Consider the following 24,852-nt stretch of genomic DNA (forward strand, 5'->3'; position numbering starts at 1 on the left):
TAAACATCTAAGTTCTCGTATATACTTTATAACTAACTCTAGTATTCATTACTTGTTACTTATTTGTTGATGGGATTAATCAAGTTACTTATCTTATTTGTTAGTATATTTTATTTTAAAAAATAATAATTTAATATTTAATTGATAAATTAATCAAACTAAAATTAAAGACTAAAAAAAACCTAACACATCAACTTAATCCATATAAATATAAAAAAATGTTAAAGTAGTTTACAATATCTAAATAGAATATAGTAGTATACATATATTATTCATATTCATTATAGGTATAGTTTTTCCTACTCATACTTGCCTTGATAACTATTAATTTAACATAATTATATTTTTCAAACTTGATTGATAAGAGCAAGTTTAGTATATCATTTAACTAATTTGTCATTTTTAATTGTTATTCATCATAATTTATATTAATATTTTTTTTATACGTTATCATGTAGAGATCCATTATCTTAAAACTTAAAGTTATTTATTTATTTTTCATCGCTCATTATTATTTATAAACTTTGTATTTTTTTTTTGTATATTGTTTATTAGAGAAATCATTAGAAACTTGACATCGTGTCCTTGCAACTATTTTAATACGCATTCTCTAAAGCTTATATATTAAACTTCATTTTTCAAACTATTTTATTATTTTCATTTTTTTTGTTATTATTGAAAATGTTTAAATTGATAGATCCCTTGTAGCATTTTATTTATCCTTAAAGTTTTTCATCGTCAAAAATCAATTTTATTCAAATAGTTATTTATCATTTATCTATATATCTTATGAGTTTTTAAGTATTTAAAATATTTACAACGATATTACATATAATAAATAATAACAATTTGAACTATAGGGAGACATTCATGCAGATAACGTGTTGATAACTTTTTTTTTTCAATAGCAAAAAGAAAATTTTCTAATATTTTATAAGGTCGTATTTACTTATTATTTTTATAAAATTAGATGTAAATTCGAATAAAATATAAAAATATATAATATAGTTAGAAAATAAAATTAGTATATAAAATTATTTGAATAATTATATGCAGTACATAAACTCGTTTACATATTTACATATTTATAGTTATTTATATAAATGATAAAAAATAAAAAAATTAAAAAAGATAGACAAACTTTTCATTCTCTAAATTAAGAGTTTGATATGTAAGCTTTAACGTACTATGAGTATATTTTATTTTATGTCACCGCAATTATGTTTTTCAAACCTGTATACAATTTGATATAGTTAATCACATATATAAATTATTGTACTTTTTAATTTAAAATATTATATGCAAATAAAATTTAGTATATGTATTTGCTCGGTGGACATTTGCCGTGAATAAATAATATTTAAAGTAATATATTTATTAACCATATATTTTATTAATTACTAAAAAATATTGTTTATAATAAAATTTGAATAAAAGATTATAATTAATTTTATCTGGAGACCATTTAAAGAAAAAATTATTTTCCAAATACTCGTCAATATGTAAACTGGACATTTCGAATAGGCACGAATTGGGGAATCCCCAAAAGAGAATAAATTTTATATTTTATCACATTATAGTTTATATTTAAAAAATTGTCTGAAGGGGGAGCAAAACGGTTAAAGATTTGTCGTTTTGCTCAGCCTTCCGATCACGTGTCTTTATTGATTTGGATTTTTGTCTTAATTTTCAAAATTTAAATGGATAGATTTTAGTATCATAACATAATTTTCGAATTTGTTATTTTGTGTAATAAAAGTTGAAATTAATATTCTAATTAAAAATTATTGTCCCCGCTTTTTATTTATTTTTAATTAAAAAAAGAAAAATGACGGTGGCAAACGGTCAAAGCTTTGTCGTTTGGCTGGGAGCGTTTCAGCTACTCGCTGAAGACCACGCGTGGACCAGACAGCCATCATATCATCATATGTCCTCAAATCAGTACTGTTCCAGCAACACCACTCCACCCAGCAATAAAGTCTCTCTCCTTCCCGCTTCTCTCTTTCTGCTCCATCAGACTCTCTCACTCCTCAATCAAACTAATCAAAACCCTCGTTTTACTCCATCACTTCCTCTCCAGACCCGCCATTTTCACCCACCTCCTACGCCAACTACATTATCTCTCTTTATCTACGGACGCTGTTTTCTTAGCTACATCGACGCCTTCCTTTCCGTGGATCTTCACCGCATTTCCTGGATCTGTAATCAAACTTACTTCCATTACTCTCTCTTTTTCTCTCTCCTAGGGTTTCGAGTCTGTTTTCTGTTTCTATCGCTTTAGTGAGTTAATTCATGCTCGATTGCTTACTCTCTATAAGCTCCTGAAAGGAAGCCATGCAGCAATCTCTCACTTCGTTCCCTCTGTGCGATGGAGAGGTTGGCCAGCGGCAGGTGCTTCACCGGAAACCTAGGATCCTCTTACCAGTCTCCGAAGAGGCTATGCAGCTCGAATGTATCGATTGCTGACAATGGTTTTGGGTTTTGGTTCGTCGAGGGAAGATGCGAACTTCGATGCTGCTGCTGCTCATTGTCCTTCTTCACCAGCTCAGCTTTTTCGTTTGTTGTTTAGGTATGGATTTTTGGTTAAAGCTTGGTCTCGTTGCTGGTTGCTGGTATGAACTGGAGAAGAGCAAGTAAAGAGAAAACTCGGACATTTTTGGTTAATGTTGTTTTTGTTTATACTTCGGAAGCTGATTGATGAATTAAGCTTGCTCGAGTTTTATTTTGCACGTATTATTTCATATTTTAGATTTCTCGGTAGTTAGTCATTTTGCTTTAGGTGCATCTTTATTAAGAGCTAGCAAAGCCTCGTGTTTCATTTGGATAATGCTGTAGCTTGTTTATGAAAGATTGGGAAATTACTTAGGTGCAGTTGCTGCTAATAAGGTTCCAAGTCTCAACTGGATGCTCGATAATGTTTGGGAATAATTTTGTATGTGTAATTAATTTTACCTTTATGATTGTCTTCTTCGAACCTAGTTTTGAGAAATTTAATATGTTCATCTTGCGACTTCGATATAATGTGACTTTAGTTCAATTATTTTTGTTCATTCTTTATCCTAAACATTTATTCTAGAACTTCTTTTATTCTTGTAAAAAATAAACCTAAATAGCATACATATATGTGTGTATATATATACATTTTCATTGGGTTAGAGTATCCTTAGCTCGTTCACCATTAGTTTCCAAGTCCAATTATCAAATGCTGATTTCTATTGTCATGTCTTGGCTCCATGTGAATTCATTTATGGATGTAAGATGAGAAATAAGAATATTGGGGAGGGAATGTTCAACCAATTAATGGTTCAAAAGAATATAGTACAGTTTTATGTTTATCTTGTATGGAAGGCAATCTTAATTTTCCAAAGTTGTTGATTAGGTAAGAAATTAAGAAAGTTACTCAGGAAATAGCTTACATTATGAGTAAAGTCTAAAGCTTGCTTTGCACATCATGCATTGGAAAGTACATCTAAGTTTCTAAAATGTATAAGATATTTAAAAATTTATGTATTCTCAGAAACTTAACGATTAATGTCACGGCCCTGGAGGACAGAGTTTCAGTTGCTTAGATTAATTGATTGAAGCTTACCATCTAGCTACAGTTCTTTCTCCATTTTGCTTTCTTTCTTCTAAAGAAGTATGGTTTTTTCGCCTTAAATTTAGATTATGATAAGTTATAATATTTTTATCCTCAAATCAACTCGCCAAGTGTTAATCCAAATATATGGGGCAGGAATAAGTTTTTTTTTAGCTCTTGGATCTATTGAGGTTTGTGATAAAACAATATCAAGAAATATCATGTTCTCCTTAACTGCTGTTCTTCTTGGAATTTTCTTTACACTCCTATGGTGAAATCTATGCAATGTGGAATCTTATTACTCCTTCAGTGGACAATATGGTTGGTTTGTTATATATGGTCAAATCCCTGCAATATGAAGTATGTTAATTGTTATTAAGTACGCTATGCATGATATATTGTGTGATACTGCTGTGGTGCTGCGTTATTGTGACACTAGTCAATGGCATTTGGATATATGTATATACCATTGCCGCATGTTTGTGCCGTGTGTTTGGTGCATACACAGTAATTCATTTGCACAGACATGCATACACGTGTCATATGCATAGATCTATTGCTAGTTCATTAGGCATTATTTAAGAGGATCTAATCACATGCTAGTTCATTTGGTGCATACACTTGTTTTCTTCACAAGTGGAACATTTATTTCTGTTGTGTTTGGTGCCTGGTGGTAAATGGTCATAGCAATCAAATAGATTACAATAACCTGATATGTTTAATATAAGAAGTTTCCTTTCCAAAGCGATATTGTTTTCTTTAAATAAGAAATCAGTGGGCTCATTTATTGAATGTACATTATAGTCATATCTGTGTATGCATAATAGAACATGTGATATAAATGTCAGTGATATTTCTAGATATTTAAGGCTTAAAAACTAATTGCTTTGTAGTAGCTAATTAAAATATTTGTTTTCTTGTATTTCAGGGCATCCATTAGTGCACATATTCCTGTCTCCTTCTTTACAACCAACTCGGCCATTATCTGCTGCGGAAATTATAGCCAAACATGGTAAATTTGTCATTTTTATAGTAGTGGTCGTAAATAGTTACCCTCTCAAGTAGAAGCGAACTTCCTAAAATTGACATATGAAGAGGGAACCAGATTTCCTGAACTACTAAAGAAACCTGCACAAATTTATAGCCTCTTTCTATTGTCTTTTCCTTTGTCGGTTCAGCATAACGTTGGTTCTGGGTTAAAAAAATTGATTTTTGTTTTGTTTCTTGCTTTCTGTTCGGCTGGATATCTTATCCCTGCTTTTTACTGTTCACTTCTCCTTCTTAATAATGTTTCTTTTTCTATTAAACAAAAAAGCAATTGGTGTTTGGGCAGCCCTAACATTATTTAAAGCTATACAACGTTAAATCAAAAGTAAAAAACTGGTTAGACCTTTTTGTTATAGAAATACCCTCAACATTTTAACTTATTTTAAATAGTGTTCTTCTTACTTAAATTGTCATTTTGTGTCATTTTTGTAATCTTTTTAGCTTTAAGCACAATTTGGTACTTATGCCAATCACTTGACCATTTATTTGGAGTTTGAAACTAGGGAAATGGTTGAAGTAACTAAACAATAAATCAGGTTAAAGCTATAAAAAGAGGCCAATGTAAACATGACCTTAGCTACATCATTGTGGGATTGAATTGTCATTTGTATTATTGAGGAATATTTTTTTGGGTTGTGCAGAATCAAATAGTTTAGTGGGAAACAAATTTATTGGTTTGACTGGACAATATACAAGTGAAGATGTTCCAACAGGAAGAGTCAATGGTTTGCTTGAGCACTAATTTCCCAGAACTTGAAAAATTGAGATAATTAAATGAAAGGACTACAGTGTTTTTCCTAAATCTTATGGGTTTTGTTGAATTAATAGTTCACATCAAAAGACAACAAGATTCATATCAAATTTAAGTAATCTCTTATATTGATCAGATTGAGGAATAATAGCTGTTAAAGCTTTTAGGACTCTTTGTTAGATCATCTTCCTGTTGGTGGACAAATCACGGTTAGTTTATCAACTGTTTACTTGCTCCTGATCCTATTTAGGTAAAAATATCAACTTTTGGGAATTACAACATCCAAGATTACTTCAAAAAAACAACAACATCCAAGACATGGTAGTTATAGATGCTTACAATTTCTTCACTCTCGAATCCTTTGCCTTCTCAAATTCAAAACTTCTGTGCATGTGTAATTGGGCAAATTTCAATAAGTTTCTGATATAGCTCGGAAACCTGATATGTTGGTTTGATGGATGGGCTTTAAACATTTAATTCAGAATGGATTTGGAATGAAAAAAGAAGAATTAAAAGAAATTAGAAAGATTAACGATGAACTAAGAACTTGGAAATCTAAGTCATTTGGGTTTTTAATTTCGTTTCTCTCAATATTATTAAGTCTAGGAAAGTTTAAAAGAAGAACCTCACCTTTGCAAATGCTCTCTGGGAACCCTTTCTTTCCTCCTGTGGATCTCTTTTGTCCAATATATTTGCCCAACAAATGAAGTACATCATCTAATAGAGGAGGAATTAATAACCTATGCGCCTTTATCATATCTGTTTTGCAATGGCGTCACAGTTGTATTTTCCCCTGGATAAATGTGTGACATTACTTCATTGCTTACAGCTAGTTCAGTTTCAATGAGTATGTCATTTGTTCAATCAAGGGCTCGCAAGAAACATGTTACTAATCCTGTGGCATCATCACCCAACCCTCGTCCTGCGCCTGCACCAAGTGATATAGGTACTTAGTATGATAATTATCATACCGCCCATACCTTTTTATGGTTACAGCTACTTACTGAAGTTGCCTGATCTTGTTCAGCTTCTGCTCCTAGCCCTAGTAGTAACCTGTTTCCAAGGCGTCATCGTGGTCACCATCATCTCCATCACCATCATCGTGTAAGACCTCATGTGGCTGCTCCATCCCCTTCTGAACAAGGTAATTCGCGGGTTTCTTCTTCCAATTTTTTTTAACTTTGCGAAACCTTCAGGTTCTATTGATATTATTTTCTTTCGTATGCTTGATGTTTTAGTCTTCTAATTAGTTGGATCCATGCTAACCTTTTTGTTCGTCGTGGTCCTTCTGGTTGTTCTAATAGAAATGACAGCATGTGTGAGTGATAGATTTTTTGGACTTAAACATCTGAATACCTAAATGTTATTCCGTTTCCGTGCTTGCTCCTGTATCTGGACATATTTCTTCGTGGTTTTAATGAGAAAATTTCTTGCAGGTTGTGACCAAATTTGCGTGGAGCCTCTTACTTCAACTCCATTTGGTTCGCCTTGTGGTTGTGTGTTTCCAATGAAAGTTAGACTTCTTTTGGATATAGCACCTTTTGCTGTTTTTCCTGTAATGAATGAGCTAGAGATTGAGGTTGCAGCTGGTACATATCTTGAACAAAGTCAAGTGAAAATAATGGGTGCTAGTGCTGACAGTCAAAATCAAGGGAGAACTCTGGTGGACATTAACTTGGTGCCACTTGGAGAGAAATTTGATAATACGACTGCTGTACTGATTTATGAGAGATTTTGGCATAAAAAAGTACCATTAAATGTCACTCTTTTTGGTAGTTATGAAGCAATATATATTAGTTATCCAGGTAGTAATCTCTATTCTCTTGGAAAATTACCATTTCAGTGTTTTGTTACTTATAAATTGGTTATGATTGAGAGTTTTTTAATCAGGAATTCCATCTTCACCTCCATATGGGAGTTACATTGGTACCGGTCCAAGTGGGAGTATTGGAGATCTCCCTCTCACAGCAAATTTTGTCAACAAGAACTCGAGAATGAACATAAGAACCATTGCTATTATTGCTTTGTCTGCCATTGTGCTTGTATTGATTTTGATTGGAGCTGTCTCTGTCCTCATAAAGTGGAAGAAATTTGGAAGACCGTCAAGTGCTGTTGGTCCTGCATTTGCATCTTCTATAAACAAAAGATCTGGTAAGTTTGTGGGTGGTTGTCACCTTTTTTATTTATGGATTATCATAAAAACATATTTTTGATGCAGATTATAAAGAAGGCAAAATATTATAATGCTCCGTTTGTTCGTCCTCTTAAGATTCATTCTTTTTAGGTTTCCGACATAATATTCTTCTCTCAAGTAACTACCGAGATAGTACTTCCAAACTTAATTAGTTTGTAACAGTGTTTTGATTGGCATTTTTTCTCTTGATTAAACCAGCTTTAAGTAGCTTTTGAAAAAAAAGAGAAGGTATCGTTAAAATTTGCCTGCACTCCGCATCCCCTTGACCTTAATGACTTGATAGATGGGATTGTGATACAGGAGCATAAAAGAACACAGTTAACTGTACTTAAATTATAAATGTATAACTCCAGGCACACTTTTTTTCAAATTATTGACTTGCCAAGAAGTAAATATAGGACAGGAATTTGACAAAACAAACCTCAAAAAGTGAAAAAGCACACATAGAAACCTCAAGAATCAGTTTAAAAATATCAAGAACAGGTCTAGAGTTAGCTGAATTGGATAAGTCAAATCAGATTGGCCCAAACTGATTTAAACAAGTCAACAAAAGGCTTCAGAATACTGAAACCCATGGGCATTGGTTGGTGCATGGGTGTCACGCCTGCTTCTGGCGAGCCTCTGACGAGGGTCTTTTAGAAGAGGATTAACCTGGGGGGTGGTTTAGAATCTAGTGTCGGTTTCACTGGTTGTTGCTGGGATGCAGGAGATCTCATGTGCAGTAGCAATTCAGTGAATTGTGGTGAGTGAGGATGATTCCCATGATGGAAGCTGCTAACGTTTGGTGGGTGAACCAGTTGACCGCCTCTGACATCAGTGAAAGGGACAGTGTTGAACAACTTCCAACAGCGGCCGAGGGACATGCTTTCTTTGAGCTTTATGAAGGAGAGACCATGGTATTTTAGGAAGCAGAGGCTATATGCTTTAGGAAGCAGGTTGCTGAGTAACATACGAAGTGAGTGAATCGGAATATGCTTTAATACGAAATGATGTAGGACAAATGGAGGTCAAAGACAAAATTATATAGCTTAGATCTAATAATCAAATCAATATATCAATATTTGAGTAATAATTATAAATAGTTTACTAAAGAACTAAATTAGGATACCCTATTTATAGGCAATAAAATACAATAAAAATAGAAATTCTTAAATTTACGTAGGAATTCTACAAAGTGGGAAAATAAGCTATTTAATTGGAATAACCTAAAGTAAAAAATAATTAGAAAAGACCCTAATTAAGTAGGAAATAATAAACTTATTCTGTATAGATACTGTTCTTAAATAACCTAGATACCTTAGTGATACATAAGCATTCAGTTACATGAATGTATAATATTATAGTAATATGTCCACTTTAGGATCTTCCTGTTCTGCATCACAGAGTCAATGGTAGCAGGCTAGGAGGGCATTATCAATCCCATAGTATAATTTGCTTGCATCTTCCAAATTCAAGAAAACCAATGGATGAGGCTGTAAGTAATTCTCGACTTACTATTGAGTGCTTCATGCGCCAGTCTCCTCACGTCTTAAATTTCCCTACTGTTTTTGGAGACTGATACAGCCATCATGATGTGGCCATACCTGCCATGGTCAGTTGGAACCCAGTTCCTCTTTCATAATTATCTTGTTATCTTCACTTACCACAAAATGCATTGCCAAGCCAATGGTAATATTCATAAAATTCCATATATGGTTATTTCCCATTTTGGAGCAAAATATATATTTCAAGATGGGAAGGGAGGATTTCTGCATAATTGTTGCAAAGCTTCCCGATGCTGGGGGCAGATGGGGGGCCAGGGTTTGCAATTTATCTGTCTTTTTCAATAGGGTTTATAGACTATTAGTGCACTTTCTGTCCTTACAATGTCATGTGACCTTGGAGGACTCCGATTAAATCTAGTAAAAATAAGGGCTGTTATTCTAGCATTAATAAAAGCTAATATGTAAACTCTCTTAAGATTCTATGGAGGGAGGCCATTCTAAGGTTGAAACTTATGGAGCAGACTATAGAGGAGGTGTTTTGGGAAGACACGTGGGTGGAAGACCAACCGTTAGCATCCAAATTCACTGGACTATACAACCTCTCAACCAGACATAATGCCCATATATCCGCTTTCACGTTGAATACCGATGGAAGATGCTCATGGAACTTCCACTTTCTCCAGCACCCATCCGATAGGGAGACTTGAGATATCCTCTCATTGTTAGACCTTTAGGAGCCAATTCATCTCCTTCCTCAATCTGATTACAGAATCTGGATTCTTGAGCCATAAGGGTTGCACTCATGTAAGTCTTTCTTTGATCACGTCACAAGCGAACCTCTCCTTAACCGGTTTAATATTGTCATGATATTTTCGAAAGCTACAGTTCCAACAAAGATAAAGGTGTTCTCTTGAACTGCCTTTCATCAGAAACTTAACATGAGTGACATACTTCAAGTTCGTTGACTACATTGAGCCTTACCTCTGAATATATGCTTCATGTGCTTCAGGGGGGAGGAGACCCATTCTTACGTGCTTCTACATTGTGCCACTGCTTGGAGGTTTTTGCACTAATTTAGTTAGTGTTTTTGGAACTGGGTTACCCCCGGCCCTCCTACCCCCACCCCCAACCAAATGTGGAAACTCTTTCATGTTCTTTGATATATATAGAGACTGGATCAAAGTCTGGCTAGCCTCTTTGGCAAGGAGCTATATTTGCTGGGCTATGGTCTTTATGGCTCTCCTGAAACCGTCAGATGTTCAAGGACTATCATACATCTTTTCGTGAATTACGGGAAAGAGCTACCCTTTTCGGCTATACTTTGCTAAAGTGCATGACAATATAATAACACTAGTATTTCAGCACTTCATCATAGTTGGGATGCTATTATTTTGCAGCTCATAAGATGATATAACTTTGTTATGATTTTGTTCTTTTCTTTTTTGCTTTTGTGATTCTTTAGGGAGGATCCCCTATCCTCCGGATATACATTGGATTTGTCCTCTTTCTTCCTAATAAATCTTCTTCTTTTATCTAAAAGAAATAGAGAACAATTCCTCGTGGAGGTTTGTAATTTGTTTTAGTTTGTTTCAATAGCATTTATATACTAATAACAGGCTTCCAGTCCTCAGAATGCTGCCTTACCAGGTTGACAGTGCTGGGCTCAGATAAAATATAATAAATAGAGATTAAAATTACTCTAACATGAACCAAAATAAATGTAGAAACCTCGTAAGACTCTTTGGAGGACAGTTCTTATCCTAACAGTAAGCATTTAATATTAAAAACTTGGCATGAGTTTTTCCATTCTTATGATATCAGATTGGATCATGATTTTTATATTCATACAGCGATCAATTTATTGCACTTCTTTGTCGAATTCTACAATGGATTTCTATTCTTGGCTAGATGGGAATTATGATCTAGCTAGCGTGAATTGAATACATGATTGGAATACTATTCTCATTCCAAGTTTTCTTTTTAGTATTGTATTCCTTACTCTTCCATGGAATTAATATTTTGAACTGAATATTGCCCAAGTCTTATTTCTTTTGGACCCTATTCCTCCCTCGCTTGTTTCCAGAATATTCTCACACTTGTTCATTTTGTCACTTCTGGAAGATGGGTCTCTTGTGATTCTTGTAGGTTTTTTGAGTTTTCTAATATGGCCTCTGAACTGTCAGCTGGTTTGATGTTCAGTCATTGCTCTACTCAATCTTCATTTTTAACACAGGCACAGGCTCTATCTTATCAAGTAGCATTGAAAGCTCTACATCCATGTCCCTTATTTCCACCATGGGAACATCTGTTCTGTCTGTTAAAACATTTGCATTTGCTGAGCTTGAGAAGGCAACAGATAAATTCAGCTCAAAGAGGATTTTGGGTGAAGGAGGATTTGGGCGTGTTTACCGTGGCACAGTAGAAGATGGAACTGAAGTTGCTGTTAAGTTGCTGACTAGGGATAATCAGAATAGAGACCGTGAATTTATTGCAGAAATTGAGATGCTAAGCCGATTGCATCATCGCAACCTTGTGAAACTGATTGGTATATGCATTGAAGGACGGACACGTTGCTTGGTGTATGAACTTGTTCATAATGGCAGCGTCGAGTCCCATTTGCATGGTATGAATTCTTTTTACCTTTGTCTCATAATTGAAAGGTACTTAGTGGTATGTAGTTTGGGTCAAGTACTATTGAATATTATGTGAACAATAGTGTCTGACTTCAGTTTATTTTTATTCAATGCACCTTCTGTTGTAAAATTAAAATTTTCATTGTCTTATTATGGTTCTTACTGAATCAGGTTCATCCCTGTTTCTAAATTATTGTGCATTAACTCTGGAGTGCTGTCTTAGGTGTTGACAAGAGCAAAGGACCTCTTGATTGGGATGCACGCATGAAGATTGCCCTTGGAGCTGCCAGGGGATTAGCCTATCTTCATGAAGATTCAAATCCTCGAGTGATTCACCGAGATTTTAAGGCTAGTAATGTTTTACTGGAGGGTGATTTTACTCCAAAGGTTTCAGATTTTGGGTTGGCAAGGGAAGCCACTGAAGGAAGTCAGCATATATCTACTCGCGTCATGGGAACTTTTGGGTAAGCACAATTTCTTTTGGTATGGTTTTGCAACACCTTTGAGAAGCCTGACACTTCCTAGTTTCTCATTTGGATTGTTGAACAATTAACATCAAAATCTCCAAAATAGGAATTAGTTCCGAAGCTTGCAGATGATGACACAATTTTCAAATTAAAGATGTTTTAAAATATTAATTTACTTACTGTTTAACACCCGCAACTGATTGAAATATTTCATCTCGAAATTTTATATTAGCAAATGTGCATGCATTCCTTAATGTTACATAACTCTGAATACCCAGTTTCTGCCATAATTACTCTATCATTTTCTTTTGTGGCGTATACAAACTACTACAACCTTTTGAGGAAAAAAATATACTACACTGCTGCAGTTCTTTGCGACAGGACTATGTCAAACTACTCTCACAGAATGTTGCCCCGAATGCATTTGCAGGTATGTTGCCCCCGAATATGCTATGACAGGGCATCTTCTTGTCAAGAGTGACGTATACAGCTATGGTGTAGTGCTACTTGAGCTTCTCTCAGGAAGAAAACCTGTAGACATGTCGCAACCTCCAGGACAAGAAAACCTTGTAACTTGGGCACGGCCATTGCTGACCAGTAGAGAAGGTGTAGAGAAGTTAGTGGATCCTTCCTTGGCTGGCGGCTATAATTTTGACGACATGGCCAAGGTGGCAGCAATTGCTTCCATGTGTGTGCATCCTGAGGTAACGCAGAGACCCTTCATGGGTGAAGTAGTCCAGGCACTGAAGCTGATATACAATGATACAGATGAAAACTGCGGGGACTACTGTAGTCAAAAGGAGTCCTCTGGTCTGGACTCTGACTGTAAGGGTGATCTTATGCCTTCAGATAGTAGCTGGTGGAATGCCGGGGGTATCACGCCTCGATTAACTTATGGGCAGGCCTCTTCATTCATTACAATGGAGTACAGCTCCGGGCCACTTGAAGAAATGGAAAACAGACCATTTTCAGCTTCAAGTTTGGGCGGGGACCGGTTAGCTTTACCAATTCGGCATGGAAACAGGTCAGGTCCTTTGAGAACAATTCGAAGTAAGCCAAACCTGTATAGATTGAGAGGGAGTATGAGCGAGCATGGTGGACTCCTTTCAAGACAGCTACGGAGTGAAGGCTATTGGGTTTGAGGTGTTACTGGTGTTTTTTTTGAACTGTACAGTTACAAAGAATCAGCTGCATTTCTGTAAGCGGTCAATTGGTGTAGTCTAGGGTTTGGGGTTTCTGCCGTTTCCAGTTCACAGAGAGGGAAAGGGAAAGAGAGAGTATTAAGTGGAATCTAATTAAAAGAAAAAAAAAAAAAAAGAGAGAGAGAGAGAGAGAGAAAGAATCTCGATTCATTAATTTGCAAAGTTGGAGTTGTGAGTGGAATTGGTTTTAGTCTGTAAAATTTTATTCTTGTGGATTAACTGTGTATTAGTTAGTAGTTAACTCTTTCTTGTCTCCATGTGAGGTTGGAAATCTCTTCTTTGATTTTATGTTTAATATAAAATTAGCAATTCCAGCGTTTAAAGGATTTAGCAATTCTATTCTTCAATTTGATTTTACACTTAAACTGATTGTTTGGCAATCAACACTGTCAATAATATTCGGGTCAAACACGGGGTGAATGGCAATTCGAACTGGAAAACGACCCGACCCGAAACCTTATAACTACAATTACGGGTCTCGAAGATATTGGGGAAGCGATTGCAATGCTCTTATCCTAATACTGCAACTGCCACCTTGACTTCACAGTACACGCGCCATTCGAGTGCTAAGCGCAGGAACATACTAATTAAAAAGAGAGATGCTGACTCTCTCGCCATTAACAAATGCTACTTGTTCTCTAAACCAACGTTTCGCTCTCTCTTTCCTTTTCTCCTCTCCTGCTCAATCTTCCAGGTCTCCTCCTACCCTCTCCTCTTCTTCTTCCTTTTTCTTTTTTTAATTTCATTTTTTACAAGTAGATGAAGATCCCACTTCACAAATTTCAGGTTCAAAATGTCTTCCTCCGATTCGCTCCCTCCTCTCCCCGACAATCGCATCCTCGTGCGTCTCTCTCTCTCTCTCTCTCTCTCTCTCTCTCTCTCTACGCGCAGTCACAGAAATGCATGTTAGTGGACTTGGATGATGTTATATTTTAGTCAATGTGTTTTTGGTTGCAGCTAGGGTGTGGTTCAGTATCGGTGGATTTCTTGGCTACTGTGGCTTCTTATCCTCAGCCGGATGACAAGATCAGGAGTACTAGCTTGAAGGTACTAGTTTAAAGCCAGCATTCACCATTTCCTTCTTTTGTTTCCACTAGAGGAGGAAATTTTGAAAAATGGTTAAGATTATGATCGTCTTTTGGATCGTGGATTTTGTTAGGTCCAAGGAGGTGGAAATGCAGGCAATGCTTTGACTTGCGCTGCTCGTTTAGGCTTGAATCCCAGGCTTATCTCTAAGGTCTTTTGTCATATTCTTCTTCATTTTTTTTTTCTTTAACGAATCTTCTCCTTCATTTCTTTTAAGTGAACTGTATATGCCCCCCCCCCCCCCCCCCCTCCCCTCTCCTGTCTTTTACTCGTGGAGAATTGGAATTTTAGTCTCTACGATTGAGGTGTCTTTCAACTTGTAAACAAGTTTACTTAACTGTCAATCATTAGGTTGCAGATGACTCGCAAGGAAAGGGGATATTGGAGGAGCTTGAAGCAGATGGTGTCGACACTTCCTTTTTTGTGGTATATTTATAATTTGGATTACTCGTGATCTGTAATCCTGTCAAACCGAGTTTCATTGATTATGATTTGGTTTACCAGATCTGTCTCCCTTCCTGCCTTCTTCTTTCAGGTTTCCAATGGAGGCACTTCACCTTTTACCTATGTCATTGTTGACAAGCAAACGTGAGGTTCTTTTTTTTTTCTTTTTTCTTTTTTTCATAGATTGGTGACTGCAAACGGTAGGATGGTTCTAATTTTCTTGCCGATAAAATTTAAACTAAATAAAATCGAAAAAAAAAGAAAGAACACAAACTTTCTTATGACTTTTTTAATAAGTACTCTTTAAAAGAAAAATTTTTATTTTATTGGTAAGGACTTGAATATTGATTGTCTGATGCCTATAAGGTGAAAGGTTCACCGAGTTTGATGACAGAGTCAAATGTGCGGGACAAGTTGATGCTGATGGATATTTAGTTATGCTTCTATACATGTGATGTTATACAAACCTCAATCTTTGCTTTTTGACGAAAGAGAAGTCTGACTATCGCCAAAACTAGCAAGAACAAGGGTGGGACTGGGAAAAATTGATTTCTACTCCTGACTGAAATTGACATTTAGGAATGCCTCTTGACTACTATCTGAATTTTTTATTATTTATAGGTCCCTTTTCTTAGTTTTGAACTCCACTTTGCATTTGTGCCTGGTGCAGATCACCACAAACATAAAATAAAGCTATTCATTTTTCCTTTAGAGAAATTTTTCAGCTACCTGCCTCAATAGATTGTATAGGTTGTAATCTCATCTTGATCTCTGCAACTGCCGTTCCTTTCCTGATAATGTTGATCCAGTGTGGAATACGATTGGTTGGATGAAAGTGTACCATTTACCTGCTCTTGCATAATTTTAGTACTGTTCATAATAGGTGCTTTCTTTGTTTGGATAATAAGAAATCTTAAGTAGAAATAGAAGAGCATTTGCTCTCCTTTTATAGAATAAGAGATTACTGATTCAAGACCTTGTGCATTTTGTTTAAGCCTCATCCTCCCCTTGAGAAGATCTTGGAGACCTTATTGGCATTTTGTCAATTCCTCTTTTCCAAATTCTCTCGTAAATTTGTGGCACTCCCCTAGTTCCTCATGAAGCATTTCTCTTTGATTAACTTATATTAACAATTTTATGAGCTTAATGTTCGCATGGCTGATTTAACCTGCAGGGAGAATGTCCTGGAAATTTTATGAAATTTTGGCTAATTAATCTTAGGATATGTTTTCAGGAAAACTCGTACTTGCATTCACACTCCTGGAAGTCCTCCCATGATGCCAGATGATCTCTCCCAATCTAATCTATTGTCTGCAATTGATGGAGCAAGAATTGTCTATTTTGATGGAAGGTTGCACGAAACTGCTTTAGTTGTTGCACGTGAGGTAATTGTTATTTACAGTTTTATCCCTATGGCAACAAGCTTTAAACTGGTCTGGCATCGGACATAGGTGAAATTGATAGTGGTCATTTGTTAGTAAGCTACAAAAGTGAAATAATCAATATATAACCAATCTCATACTTCTAATTTGCAGTTGTTGTGTCTTACTGTATTGAACTTCATTTAGTAAAACCGTCTTAGTTGTTTCTAAATGTATCAATCCTTAGTTATATCCTTTCTGGTCCCTCAAACTTGGTGAGGCAACTAAGAAACTGTTGTCTAGGTTCAGTTTTAGGAGTTGCATCTTCTTGTAAATATCTTGAAGTTGAAGACTTGAACAAGTCTCTCTTTAAAACCTAGTCCATAGCATCCATGATTGTGTTCTTTCACACATCTTGAGAGAGCATGATGGGGATAATTTCGAGAGTAAGCAGCATATATTTCATTTTTCCAGTGCAGGCAGCTCGCAGGAACATACCTATTTTAATTGATGCAGAGAGGAAGAGAGAAGGGCTAGATGATCTCCTGGGTTTGGCTGATTTTGCTGTATGTTCTGCAAAATTTCCCCAGGCAAGTTTTCTAACTGGTATGTTTTTATGTTTGTTCTGTGGTCTAGGTTAAGTGTAAAAAACATTTCAATGTATCAGTTTATGATCTAAAGCCCAATTGCATGCTTGACCAGTTCTTTTTGATGCTTCATCTCCACCACCTGTCATCATTTCTACCTTTTTGGCTTGCTCCAATAAAAAATATTTTAGAAAAATTTTTATTTAATTTTTTTCCTTTGTACTTTTAGCCATATGCTGATAATCCTATCTTGCAACATGCATATCCCATTTTGAGATTTGAGAGATGCACTGGAATCATGTTGGCATTTTATGAAATAGTGGATCAGCTTCCAAATTTTTCACGTCATCTTACCATCTGCAGTGACAATTTTGCTTCAACCAACATGTTGGTTGCTATTAGTCATATAGTACCATATACAGACTGTTGTCCCTGCAGAGTTTACTCTAAATCCATTCATCTGTGAATTGAACTGGTTCTTTAAATCTTAATTTGGAGCTTTGAGATTTCCTGCATTTTGTTGCCTTCTTTATCCTGAATAAAATAGGGCTTCGTGGATTTCATATTTGGCAGGCATGGACAGAGGCACCATCCATTTCAAGCTCACTTGTCTCTATGCTATTAAGATTGCAAAGATTAAAATTTGTTATTGTGACCTTAGGTGATGATGGATGCATAATGCTTCAAAGAACTGTAAATGGTGGGTTGACGAGTACCAAGTTTTTGCTCTTGGAGAGGAACTACGCAGAACTGCATTTGCCTAATTCTTTTCCTTGCATCTGACAGGGAGTTCTGAGTCAGAAGAGATGGAGATAGACAGCTTATTGGAACTTCTAAAGCAAAGAAGGGATGGTAGCATGGCCGTCCCAGCATGCATTTCATCGGTAAAATTGTTAATGACCTTATATCAAAACTGAGCTGCAGTCAGCAGCAAGAATGAGCAAGAATGAGATTGCCTATGCATGTTTTTTTTGCAGCAGAAAAAGAATGTCTCTTTGTTAAATCGTAATCCTGTCTTCTGGATTGAGGCAACTCATAGCCATTGCTTTATTGCATTGCCTGTCATGCATCCTAAATATAAAAGCTGTCAATTTCCAGAATCGTCCTCTTTTAGTGGGAGTATGGACCACTTTTCAACATACCATTGAATTCAGTTTATTAATAAATACCATATGGGATCGGCTTCCAAAGAAAGCATGCATGTTATGGAAAAGTTATTCAGTTTCTCCTACCAGCTAAATATTATTGTTCAATTCGCTTCATAAAGTTTCAGATTCTTCCTTACTCTTCTGTGTGGACTTCCTATCTTGTAAACTGGTCCAAACAATTTGTTCGCAGTCTCTAAAAGAGGGTTTTTGATCCTTTTTCAGTTTAACCTCCCTACCATCGGAGTGGATTTTTTACTTTCCCCTTTATAACATTGACCCCAAAACTTCTTTATATAAAAAAAACGCTGAACCCAAAACAAATCTGAATCTAAATTTCTATCTGGATGACTATCTGAATCTAGATTTAGAGGATAGTTTTATTAATAATTCCTTGCTGTCATTTAAGAAAGTGCTTGACTAGAATTAAACATGATTATGCATCATGCAGCTATATGATTATGCTGGAAAATTATGATTTGAAAGCGATATAGCTATATTATGTAAAAAAAACTGCTCAGGAGTATAAACAATGAAAGAGGCTTGAATTTGGTATCTTATATGTTCCAGTAACTCCTGCTTCTCTTTCTTTCAACCTCCCAGTCAGCGATGACATTGAAGGCAAACGGGATAGGAACAGTAAGTGGAAGGTTATTTGTGGGAACAGCTGAGAAAATACCACTGTCAGAACTTGTTGATACAACAGGCGCTGGGGATGCATTTATTGGTGCAGTTCTCTATGGTATGTACTAAATTAATCATTTCCTTGTTTGGTATTATTGCCAGTTAATATATCCATGGGATATTATTTGACTATACTCTGATACCTATTGGCAACTCCTTTTTCCTTTGAAGCCATATGTGCGGAGATGCCACCAGAGAAAATGCTGCCGTTTGCTGCTCAAGTGGTAAGTAAACTTTCTACCAAGTGGAAGATTGTATAGGCAAGGTACAAATGAGTGGTGGTGGTCCTTGAACTGTATCTGGTGCTGATTGCAGGCAGCTGCTAATTGTAGAGCTTTAGGAGCTCGAGGTGGTCTTCCTGTCCGATCAGATCCCCGCTTGGCATCCTTCCTCTAGATTTTTGGATTGATATCATCATTGAACAGACAAAGCAAGAAACTCAGCCTGGCTTTCTCCATCTTGTCCTACTTGTTAGAAGGGCCGTTTCCCTTTTGTCTCACCTGGCATGATGTTTTCTTTTTAATCTTGTAAGTGAGACTGCAATGACAAGTACTCCTTACTTGATGAAACAAACTTGCTTCAGATGGATTATTCTTGCGGTTACCTAATGCGGTGTCTTCCTTTAATTCTCTGTTCTTAGTCAAAGTTTGCAAGTACAACAAAACAAATATGCGGAACATCGGGTACCAATCTGAAGGATACCCATTCTTTTTCGTTGTTATAGTATTGGATGTTTATCAAAATGACATGTTAACGTTGTACGAATCTCTAAAAAGCCATGTTTGGAATGATATGCAAATTATGTAATATCTTCACGGGTTTTCTATGAGAGGTGAAAGGTTATTTTCCTTTCATTGTCATCAACAGTAAGAGGGGCATTAGCAGTACTAGTACACAGAAGATCAAATCACAAAACTAATGACTGACCAAATAATCAACGTCCATACAGATTGCTTCTTGCATAGGCTCACACAATCCCTGAAAACATTGACAAAAGATTAGTACAATATTACCCCCCACCAAGTCCTAAAACTATCAAACCCTAATTTCTGAAACCATTCATTTTTCATCGCAGTCTACAACAAGCTATCAGCTTTTGACGGCAATCTTCTGAAGAAGCTGAGAGCCCGAGAAGGTAACTTGCTCCTGAATCTCGGTGGCCTCAACATATACAGCCCCCACAAAGCCACCACCACCCTAATTGGCACAGCATAGAACCCAACTGCAGCAAACAAGCAAAAGATCACAAATAAGAATGTCACCCTCGGATCTCTCCAACTTAGCAACGCCTGAAATCTTTCACCTTGTGTGGCCATATCACCCACAACTGTCTGAATCCTCCCTGCCACACTCCTCAAACGATCGTACCGCATTCTAACAATGTCTGCACTCCGGCTCGTTGGGAATGAATCAAATTCCTCATCCAATTCATCTGGGTAGACACTCTCAGCATGGGAGAGCCTTGTATCCATGTGGGGAGGGTGGCGGGGACGTGACCTGTACTGCCAAAGTCCCAAGAAAGCCAAGTAGAGTAATATGGTGGGAACTATGAGCTCAGGCAGTGCAACAAGCAAGAGAAAAAACACAAGAAACAAAGTTGAGTATACAGGCTTTCGCCAACTCCGCATTGATTCAACCCATCTCCCCATGGCAACAAAACCAGAGATCACATTCATTAGCCTAAAGAAGTTCGCCTTGCTCCTCCTCATACTCCACATATGAGAATCATGATCAAGCATATACTCAACCACCTCTCGCCCCAATGGCGGCTCTGCCCTGCTAAGCCTTGATGCTACCACATTCATAGCTTGATACCTCAAGCCCTCCAATTGGTTGACACTCAAGGGATGCACATAGTGCATCTTTGGAAGCAATGGCAATGTGTACATGTGCAGCATATTAGCCATGTTAGCACAAGAAAATCTCACAGCTAAATGAAGTTCACCCATCTTCTTGACGCCAGTATTGTGCAGCATAAGGAGTGGATACGAGTGAGTGTAAACTCTGTCTGATTCAAGCGTGGACAACCTGATTCTCACCTTACCAATACGAGAATCACGACCAGCAGAGTTATTGATCATATTCTTATCAACACGGCAATTATCAAACACGCCTACTGTGACCACAGTACAAGGGTCAAAAACTTCCCAAGTATACTGTTCATTCCATTTTGGAGACAAGCTATCCACCACAGTTCTGGTTCTCACCCATTTCTGCCCATACTTGGCAACACAGTAAGCATCAGTTGTGCTCCCTTTACCTTCTTTGATTTTCATTGGCATAAGCCCTGTTGCACCCAAAATGCCCATTTCGAGCACGCCTATATGCGGCTTCCATAGCTGTTTTGCAGTGGGCTTAACATCACTGCAGTACATGGTGGCCTCATCAAGTACATGGTAGCCCCCATCAAGGGAGACTCTCAGATGAATCCTGGACCCGAATCTTGTGACAAGTTTCGACTCGGCCGAGTTGCTGCCAAAATGGTTATCAAGATTGAACCACCTTGAAACCACTGGTTTCTCATCAGTTCTTCTCTCGATGGCACCCACGGGTAGCAGAACTCTGCCAACAACTTCATCTCTTCCAGGGCCAAAACGATCGTCAACAGAAACTAACAGATAGTCCTCAAACGGCTCTGCAACTACAAACAGCAAATCTTCATTCCAATAAGGATTGGACAAGCTCCTGTTCATGCTAGCAGCTGCAATTCTTGTTCTCAATACCTGATTACCCACCTGGACTTTAGCTGAGAGCTCTGGAAATCTCATCATTGCTGGCCCTTTATCGCCCGGAATAATATCTTGAGCTTCAATGACCGATACCCTCAAATACCATAGCTTTGGTGATAGGTAAACCTTGGATTTGATCGAGCATAGTCCATCAAAATGGACATTTGCAGCTTTGGAGTGCCAAGCCTCGGCAAATGCCTCGTCTGCCTGAGTCCCAAACCATACAGAAACCATAACTTCTCCTTTTGCCTTGTCTCCTTTCTTGTCTTCCATTCTGTACCATTGTGGTGCCAACTGACTATCTGGGGGTACCCTTCTTGGTACTTCGTTTAAATCAAACCAAACTCTTCCCAGAAAATCATCTTTGTTGCTCTCTTTAACAAAAATCTCCGCCATTGATGACTGTATGCAATCTTTTGAAAAGGCAAAAACTTGGTCCCATTCTGCATTGTTTGAATTGACTCTCTTTGTGACACCTCTGTAGTTTCCTAGCTTTACTTCAGCCACAATCTCACCGCCTCCGAAGAAAGAGATGTCTTTGGCCTTAACCACCCTAACATAGAGATACTGCATTTGCTCAACAAGGTCGTAAGTTGAACTAGTTTTGTCCTTACTCAGAGGACCACCACCAAGGTGAGGACTTGTCTCTTTTAGGGAAAACTCATGAGCAGAGCCAGTCGGGTATACACTCAGTCCTCCGCCGCCGCCTGCACCGCCTCCTACTGGGATTCCTCCACCACCTGCGCTGGCGACGGGTACAGCAGAACCATGACCGGTAGTGATAACCACAGGTTTGATCTCACCTGGGTTTGGCTCCGTGGGCTTTGCATGGCCTTGACCCTGCTGTGAAGCCTTGTTCTCTTGAACTAGCTGTTGTTGCTGTTGCTGCTGCTGCACGGCCATTGAAGGAGTTTGTTGCTGTACCTTTTTGTTTTTCTTTGAAAACCCAGAAGAAGCAGACCCAGAACCACCTCCAGACGAGACCACAACTCCATTACCAAGACCCGCTTGTTTAACCTCGACCCTTGCGGACACATAAAGTTTCAAGCTTATCTCCCCTCTAATATGCGAAAAGAGACTCCTTTTATCGAGCGTATACAACTGAGCGTTAATGTCTTCCCCTTCTTTCGCAATGCTGGAACCAGACACCCTAACTTTACCCAGAAAGTTCCTGCTGTTACTTGACCTCCGCTCGTTAAAGACGTTAACTTCTATCGTCCTGTAAGGAAGATCTGCAATATCCTTGACATGAAACACGAGCTTCTCGTTCCAAATGGGGTTCAATTCCTTGTATTTTACCTGGGTTCTGAGTCTCTGATTTTCAAACTCCACCTCTACGAACGGGGAAGACGAGCCTTCTCCATCTTTAGGCATCAAGTTGTGAGCGGCTATTACCTCCACAACAAGCTTCTCCTTTCCTGTGCTTCCGCTCGCATCATCCATGGTTGCTTGCTTCTAAGAAGAAAACCCAGAGAAAGAAAGTGAAGAGACAGGGGGGGAGAGAGAGAAGAGTAAGAAAGAGACGACAATGGAGACAGATAGGGAGGCTCAAGGGAAGCTAAGGAGGGGTCAGTGAAGCAGAACGGAGCGTGCAGCAGAGTGTTTTGCAGACAGTTTTTGAGAGAGAAAAATAAAAATAAAAATAAAAATAAAAATAAAGAATTGGATTTTGGTGGGTGGGGGGCGGGGGGGGGGGGGAATGTGAGTTTTATGAGGAGATTGTGTGAGTTGGTAAAAAAGAGCAAAGCGTTTTGGTTCACGTTCCTGGTGGAGCGTGGGCGCACTCGCCCAATCCTAGTTCAGAAAACATATATGGATATAATGGGACCCACACCATTCTTATACCTCTGTACTAAAACCTTAATGTACCCTCTTACATGTATTATCAAATCATACCCTAAACAACAACAGGTCAACGGCTCAAAACTTAACCTCTGTTTAATTTGAATTTATTTATTTTAATTAATTTGGTTTTACTTATTTTATTTAATTAATAGAATGACGTGGAGAGGGCGGACCGGGGTCTCCAGGTCGTGGGGAAGTGGTGTTTGTCTTTTTCGTTAGGCTTATTACATGAATTATTTTTTAGAAAAATAAAAATAAAAGCGTGCTTGTCTTTATTTTGTCGTCTTCGCAGTTTCGAGCCGCGGACCCGGTTATGGCGTAAGGCTTCAAAAGTGGCACGGCTGGCAATGCGGGACCCACTTTCTGGTATAAAATGAAATTTCTTCAATTAAAGAATCTGACCTGTCAAGCCATTGGGTCCCACACGTTAAAACGTTGCGTTTCAATCAAGCGAATGGGAATGCACGTAAAACAAGTCATCAGAAACTGGCAGTCCAATCCGACGGTGTACGGCGGCGGGATTTTATTAAACACAGGTTTCGCTGGATTAATTAATTCTTCATTCAAGTAAGCACACGCAAGTCAAAAAGGATCGAAGGGTTCGGTCGTTTCTTTTTAAGTCCGCTGCAGCCTTTCTCAGGCGTAGTTAGCATAAATAATAAGTTATTAGCTATTTGCACCAAAAAGTTTTCGTGCTTCTTGCCCATATATATATATATATATATTTGTATGTATATATATCTGTGTGTCATAATAATGTTTTGTCTCTTCTTACATTTTGCTTCTTTTCTTTTAAGGAGCAAAACGATCGGGTTCTGATCTTGATTAGCATTTGCTGATAAAAAATTTTCTTATAAAATTCAAACCTCAAATTTAGTTTCAAGTGTTACTTATGTTATCCTATTTTATTACTAGTGCTTCGTGTAAACTCAGTGCTCGACCATAACATATTTATACATATATATATATATATGTATATATGGTTACCATACATTTGTTGGTTTTCTTGGGTAAACGTAAGAAGTACAAGTATTTGGGATGAGCCTTTAGATAAAACATATTTTCAGTCATGTTTCAGATGTTGGATATGTTTTTCCACATGCAATTCTTATCTAAATATATTTCAAACTTGTCATTAATCCTATATCTACCTTCTTATAATGTAATAATATTTCATCATGATCTCATTCATATTAAGAATATGCGTTCATTTTACTGGCTTTATCTTGTGTTGTCTCTATGATCATTCTAATCACTCTTGTTTTTATACCATTTAGATAATTAAAATTTATTTATCTTCTTTTCATCATCTTACACGAATCCAAAGAAATATTTAAGTATTCTAAATCTAAATATGTTATGAGTCATCTCCTTTTTATTTCTAAACTTATGTCTTTACCAACTAAATCTCATAATTTCAGCTTCGAATCCAAAGATCTCAAATGGATGACGTCAATCATCAATGAGTATAATGTATTTCTCTATAATAATACTTGAACACGTTGTTTCTTGGCTCCCAAATACTAATGTTGTTGGTTATCACCGGATTTACAAGTTTAGACATGAATAGGGTAGTGCCAAAATATGTAAAAGATTTATTAAAGTTTTTTTACTTT

General features: G+C 37.1%; 3 protein-coding genes across 6 annotated transcripts; 2 read left to right on the top strand and 1 right to left on the bottom strand.

Moving 5' to 3' along the window:
- Window positions 1-1,954: 1,954 nt before the first annotated feature.
- Window positions 1,955-13,685, top strand: ALE2 (Protein kinase superfamily protein). Of its 2 annotated transcripts, XM_022038034.2 has the most exons (10): window positions 1,955-2,201; window positions 2,319-2,569; window positions 4,506-4,589; window positions 6,205-6,321; window positions 6,403-6,519; window positions 6,812-7,180; window positions 7,266-7,526; window positions 11,287-11,676; window positions 11,910-12,150; window positions 12,584-13,685. In XM_022038034.2, the coding sequence occupies exons 2-10, from the start codon at window positions 2,500-2,502 to the stop codon at window positions 13,293-13,295; spliced, it is 2,361 nt and encodes a 786-aa protein (XP_021893726.2). In that variant the 5' UTR covers window positions 1,955-2,201; window positions 2,319-2,499; the 3' UTR covers window positions 13,296-13,685. The 2 variants fall into 2 exon arrangements, with proteins under 2 accessions (XP_021893726.2, XP_088071709.1); XM_088215583.1 differs by having other exon boundaries at window positions 1,955-2,569.
- Window positions 13,686-13,809: 124 nt separating this feature from the next.
- Window positions 13,810-19,471, top strand: LOC110811524 (pfkB-like carbohydrate kinase family protein). Of its 3 annotated transcripts, none has more exons than XM_088215585.1 (13): window positions 13,813-14,049; window positions 14,142-14,196; window positions 14,313-14,402; window positions 14,515-14,592; window positions 14,793-14,867; window positions 14,977-15,029; window positions 16,120-16,270; window positions 16,726-16,852; window positions 17,495-17,533; window positions 17,620-17,717; window positions 18,582-18,720; window positions 18,834-18,886; window positions 18,978-19,471. In XM_088215585.1, the coding sequence occupies exons 1-13, from the start codon at window positions 13,955-13,957 to the stop codon at window positions 19,056-19,058; spliced, it is 1,134 nt and encodes a 377-aa protein (XP_088071711.1). In that variant the 5' UTR covers window positions 13,813-13,954; the 3' UTR covers window positions 19,059-19,471. The 3 variants fall into 3 exon arrangements, with proteins under 3 accessions (XP_088071712.1, XP_088071711.1, XP_088071710.1); XM_088215584.1 differs by having other exon boundaries at window positions 13,830-14,049; window positions 16,726-16,836; window positions 17,407-17,533; XM_088215586.1 differs by lacking the exons at window positions 18,834-18,886; window positions 18,978-19,471 and having other exon boundaries at window positions 13,810-14,049; window positions 16,726-16,836; window positions 17,407-17,533; window positions 17,931-18,604.
- Window positions 19,472-19,566: 95 nt separating this feature from the next.
- On the bottom strand, window positions 19,567-23,065 carry LOC110811509 (C2 calcium/lipid-binding plant phosphoribosyltransferase family protein). Its single transcript, XM_088215582.1, has one exon. The coding sequence runs from the start codon at window positions 22,832-22,834 to the stop codon at window positions 19,739-19,741; it is 3,096 nt and encodes a 1,031-aa protein (XP_088071708.1). The 5' UTR covers window positions 22,835-23,065; the 3' UTR covers window positions 19,567-19,738.
- Between the last annotated feature and the right edge of the window lie 1,787 nt (window positions 23,066-24,852).

The sequence above is a fragment of the Carica papaya genome, chromosome 3 (assembly GCF_054855325.1).
Source record: "Carica papaya isolate Zhongbai chromosome 3, ASM5485532v1, whole genome shotgun sequence".
Taxonomy (NCBI): domain Eukaryota; kingdom Viridiplantae; phylum Streptophyta; class Magnoliopsida; order Brassicales; family Caricaceae; genus Carica; species Carica papaya.

What these genes read in the sequence shown, in the direction of transcription:
- ALE2 (XM_088215583.1), top strand. Translation starts at nt 2,500, where the DNA reads ATGCGAACTTCGATGCTGCTGCTGCTCATTGTCCTTCTTCACCAGCTC. An exon ending in CGTCGAGTCCCATTTGCATG is followed by an intron (nt 11,677 to 11,909) that starts GTATGAATTCTT and finishes GTGCTGTCTTAG; the next exon opens with GTGTTGACAAGAGCAAAGGA. An exon ending in CGCGTCATGGGAACTTTTGG is followed by an intron (nt 12,151 to 12,583) that starts GTAAGCACAATT and finishes ATGCATTTGCAG; the next exon opens with GTATGTTGCCCCCGAATATG.
- LOC110811524 (XM_088215584.1), top strand. Translation starts at nt 13,955, where the DNA reads ATGCTGACTCTCTCGCCATTAACAAATGCTACTTGTTCTCTAAACCAA. An exon ending in TCTCCTGCTCAATCTTCCAG is followed by an intron (nt 14,050 to 14,141) that starts GTCTCCTCCTAC and finishes CACAAATTTCAG; the next exon opens with GTTCAAAATGTCTTCCTCCG. An exon ending in GTCATTGTTGACAAGCAAAC is followed by an intron (nt 15,030 to 16,119) that starts GTGAGGTTCTTT and finishes ATATGTTTTCAG; the next exon opens with GAAAACTCGTACTTGCATTC.
- LOC110811509 (XM_088215582.1), bottom strand. Translation starts at nt 22,834, where the DNA reads ATGGATGATGCGAGCGGAAGCACAGGAAAGGAGAAGCTTGTTGTGGAG.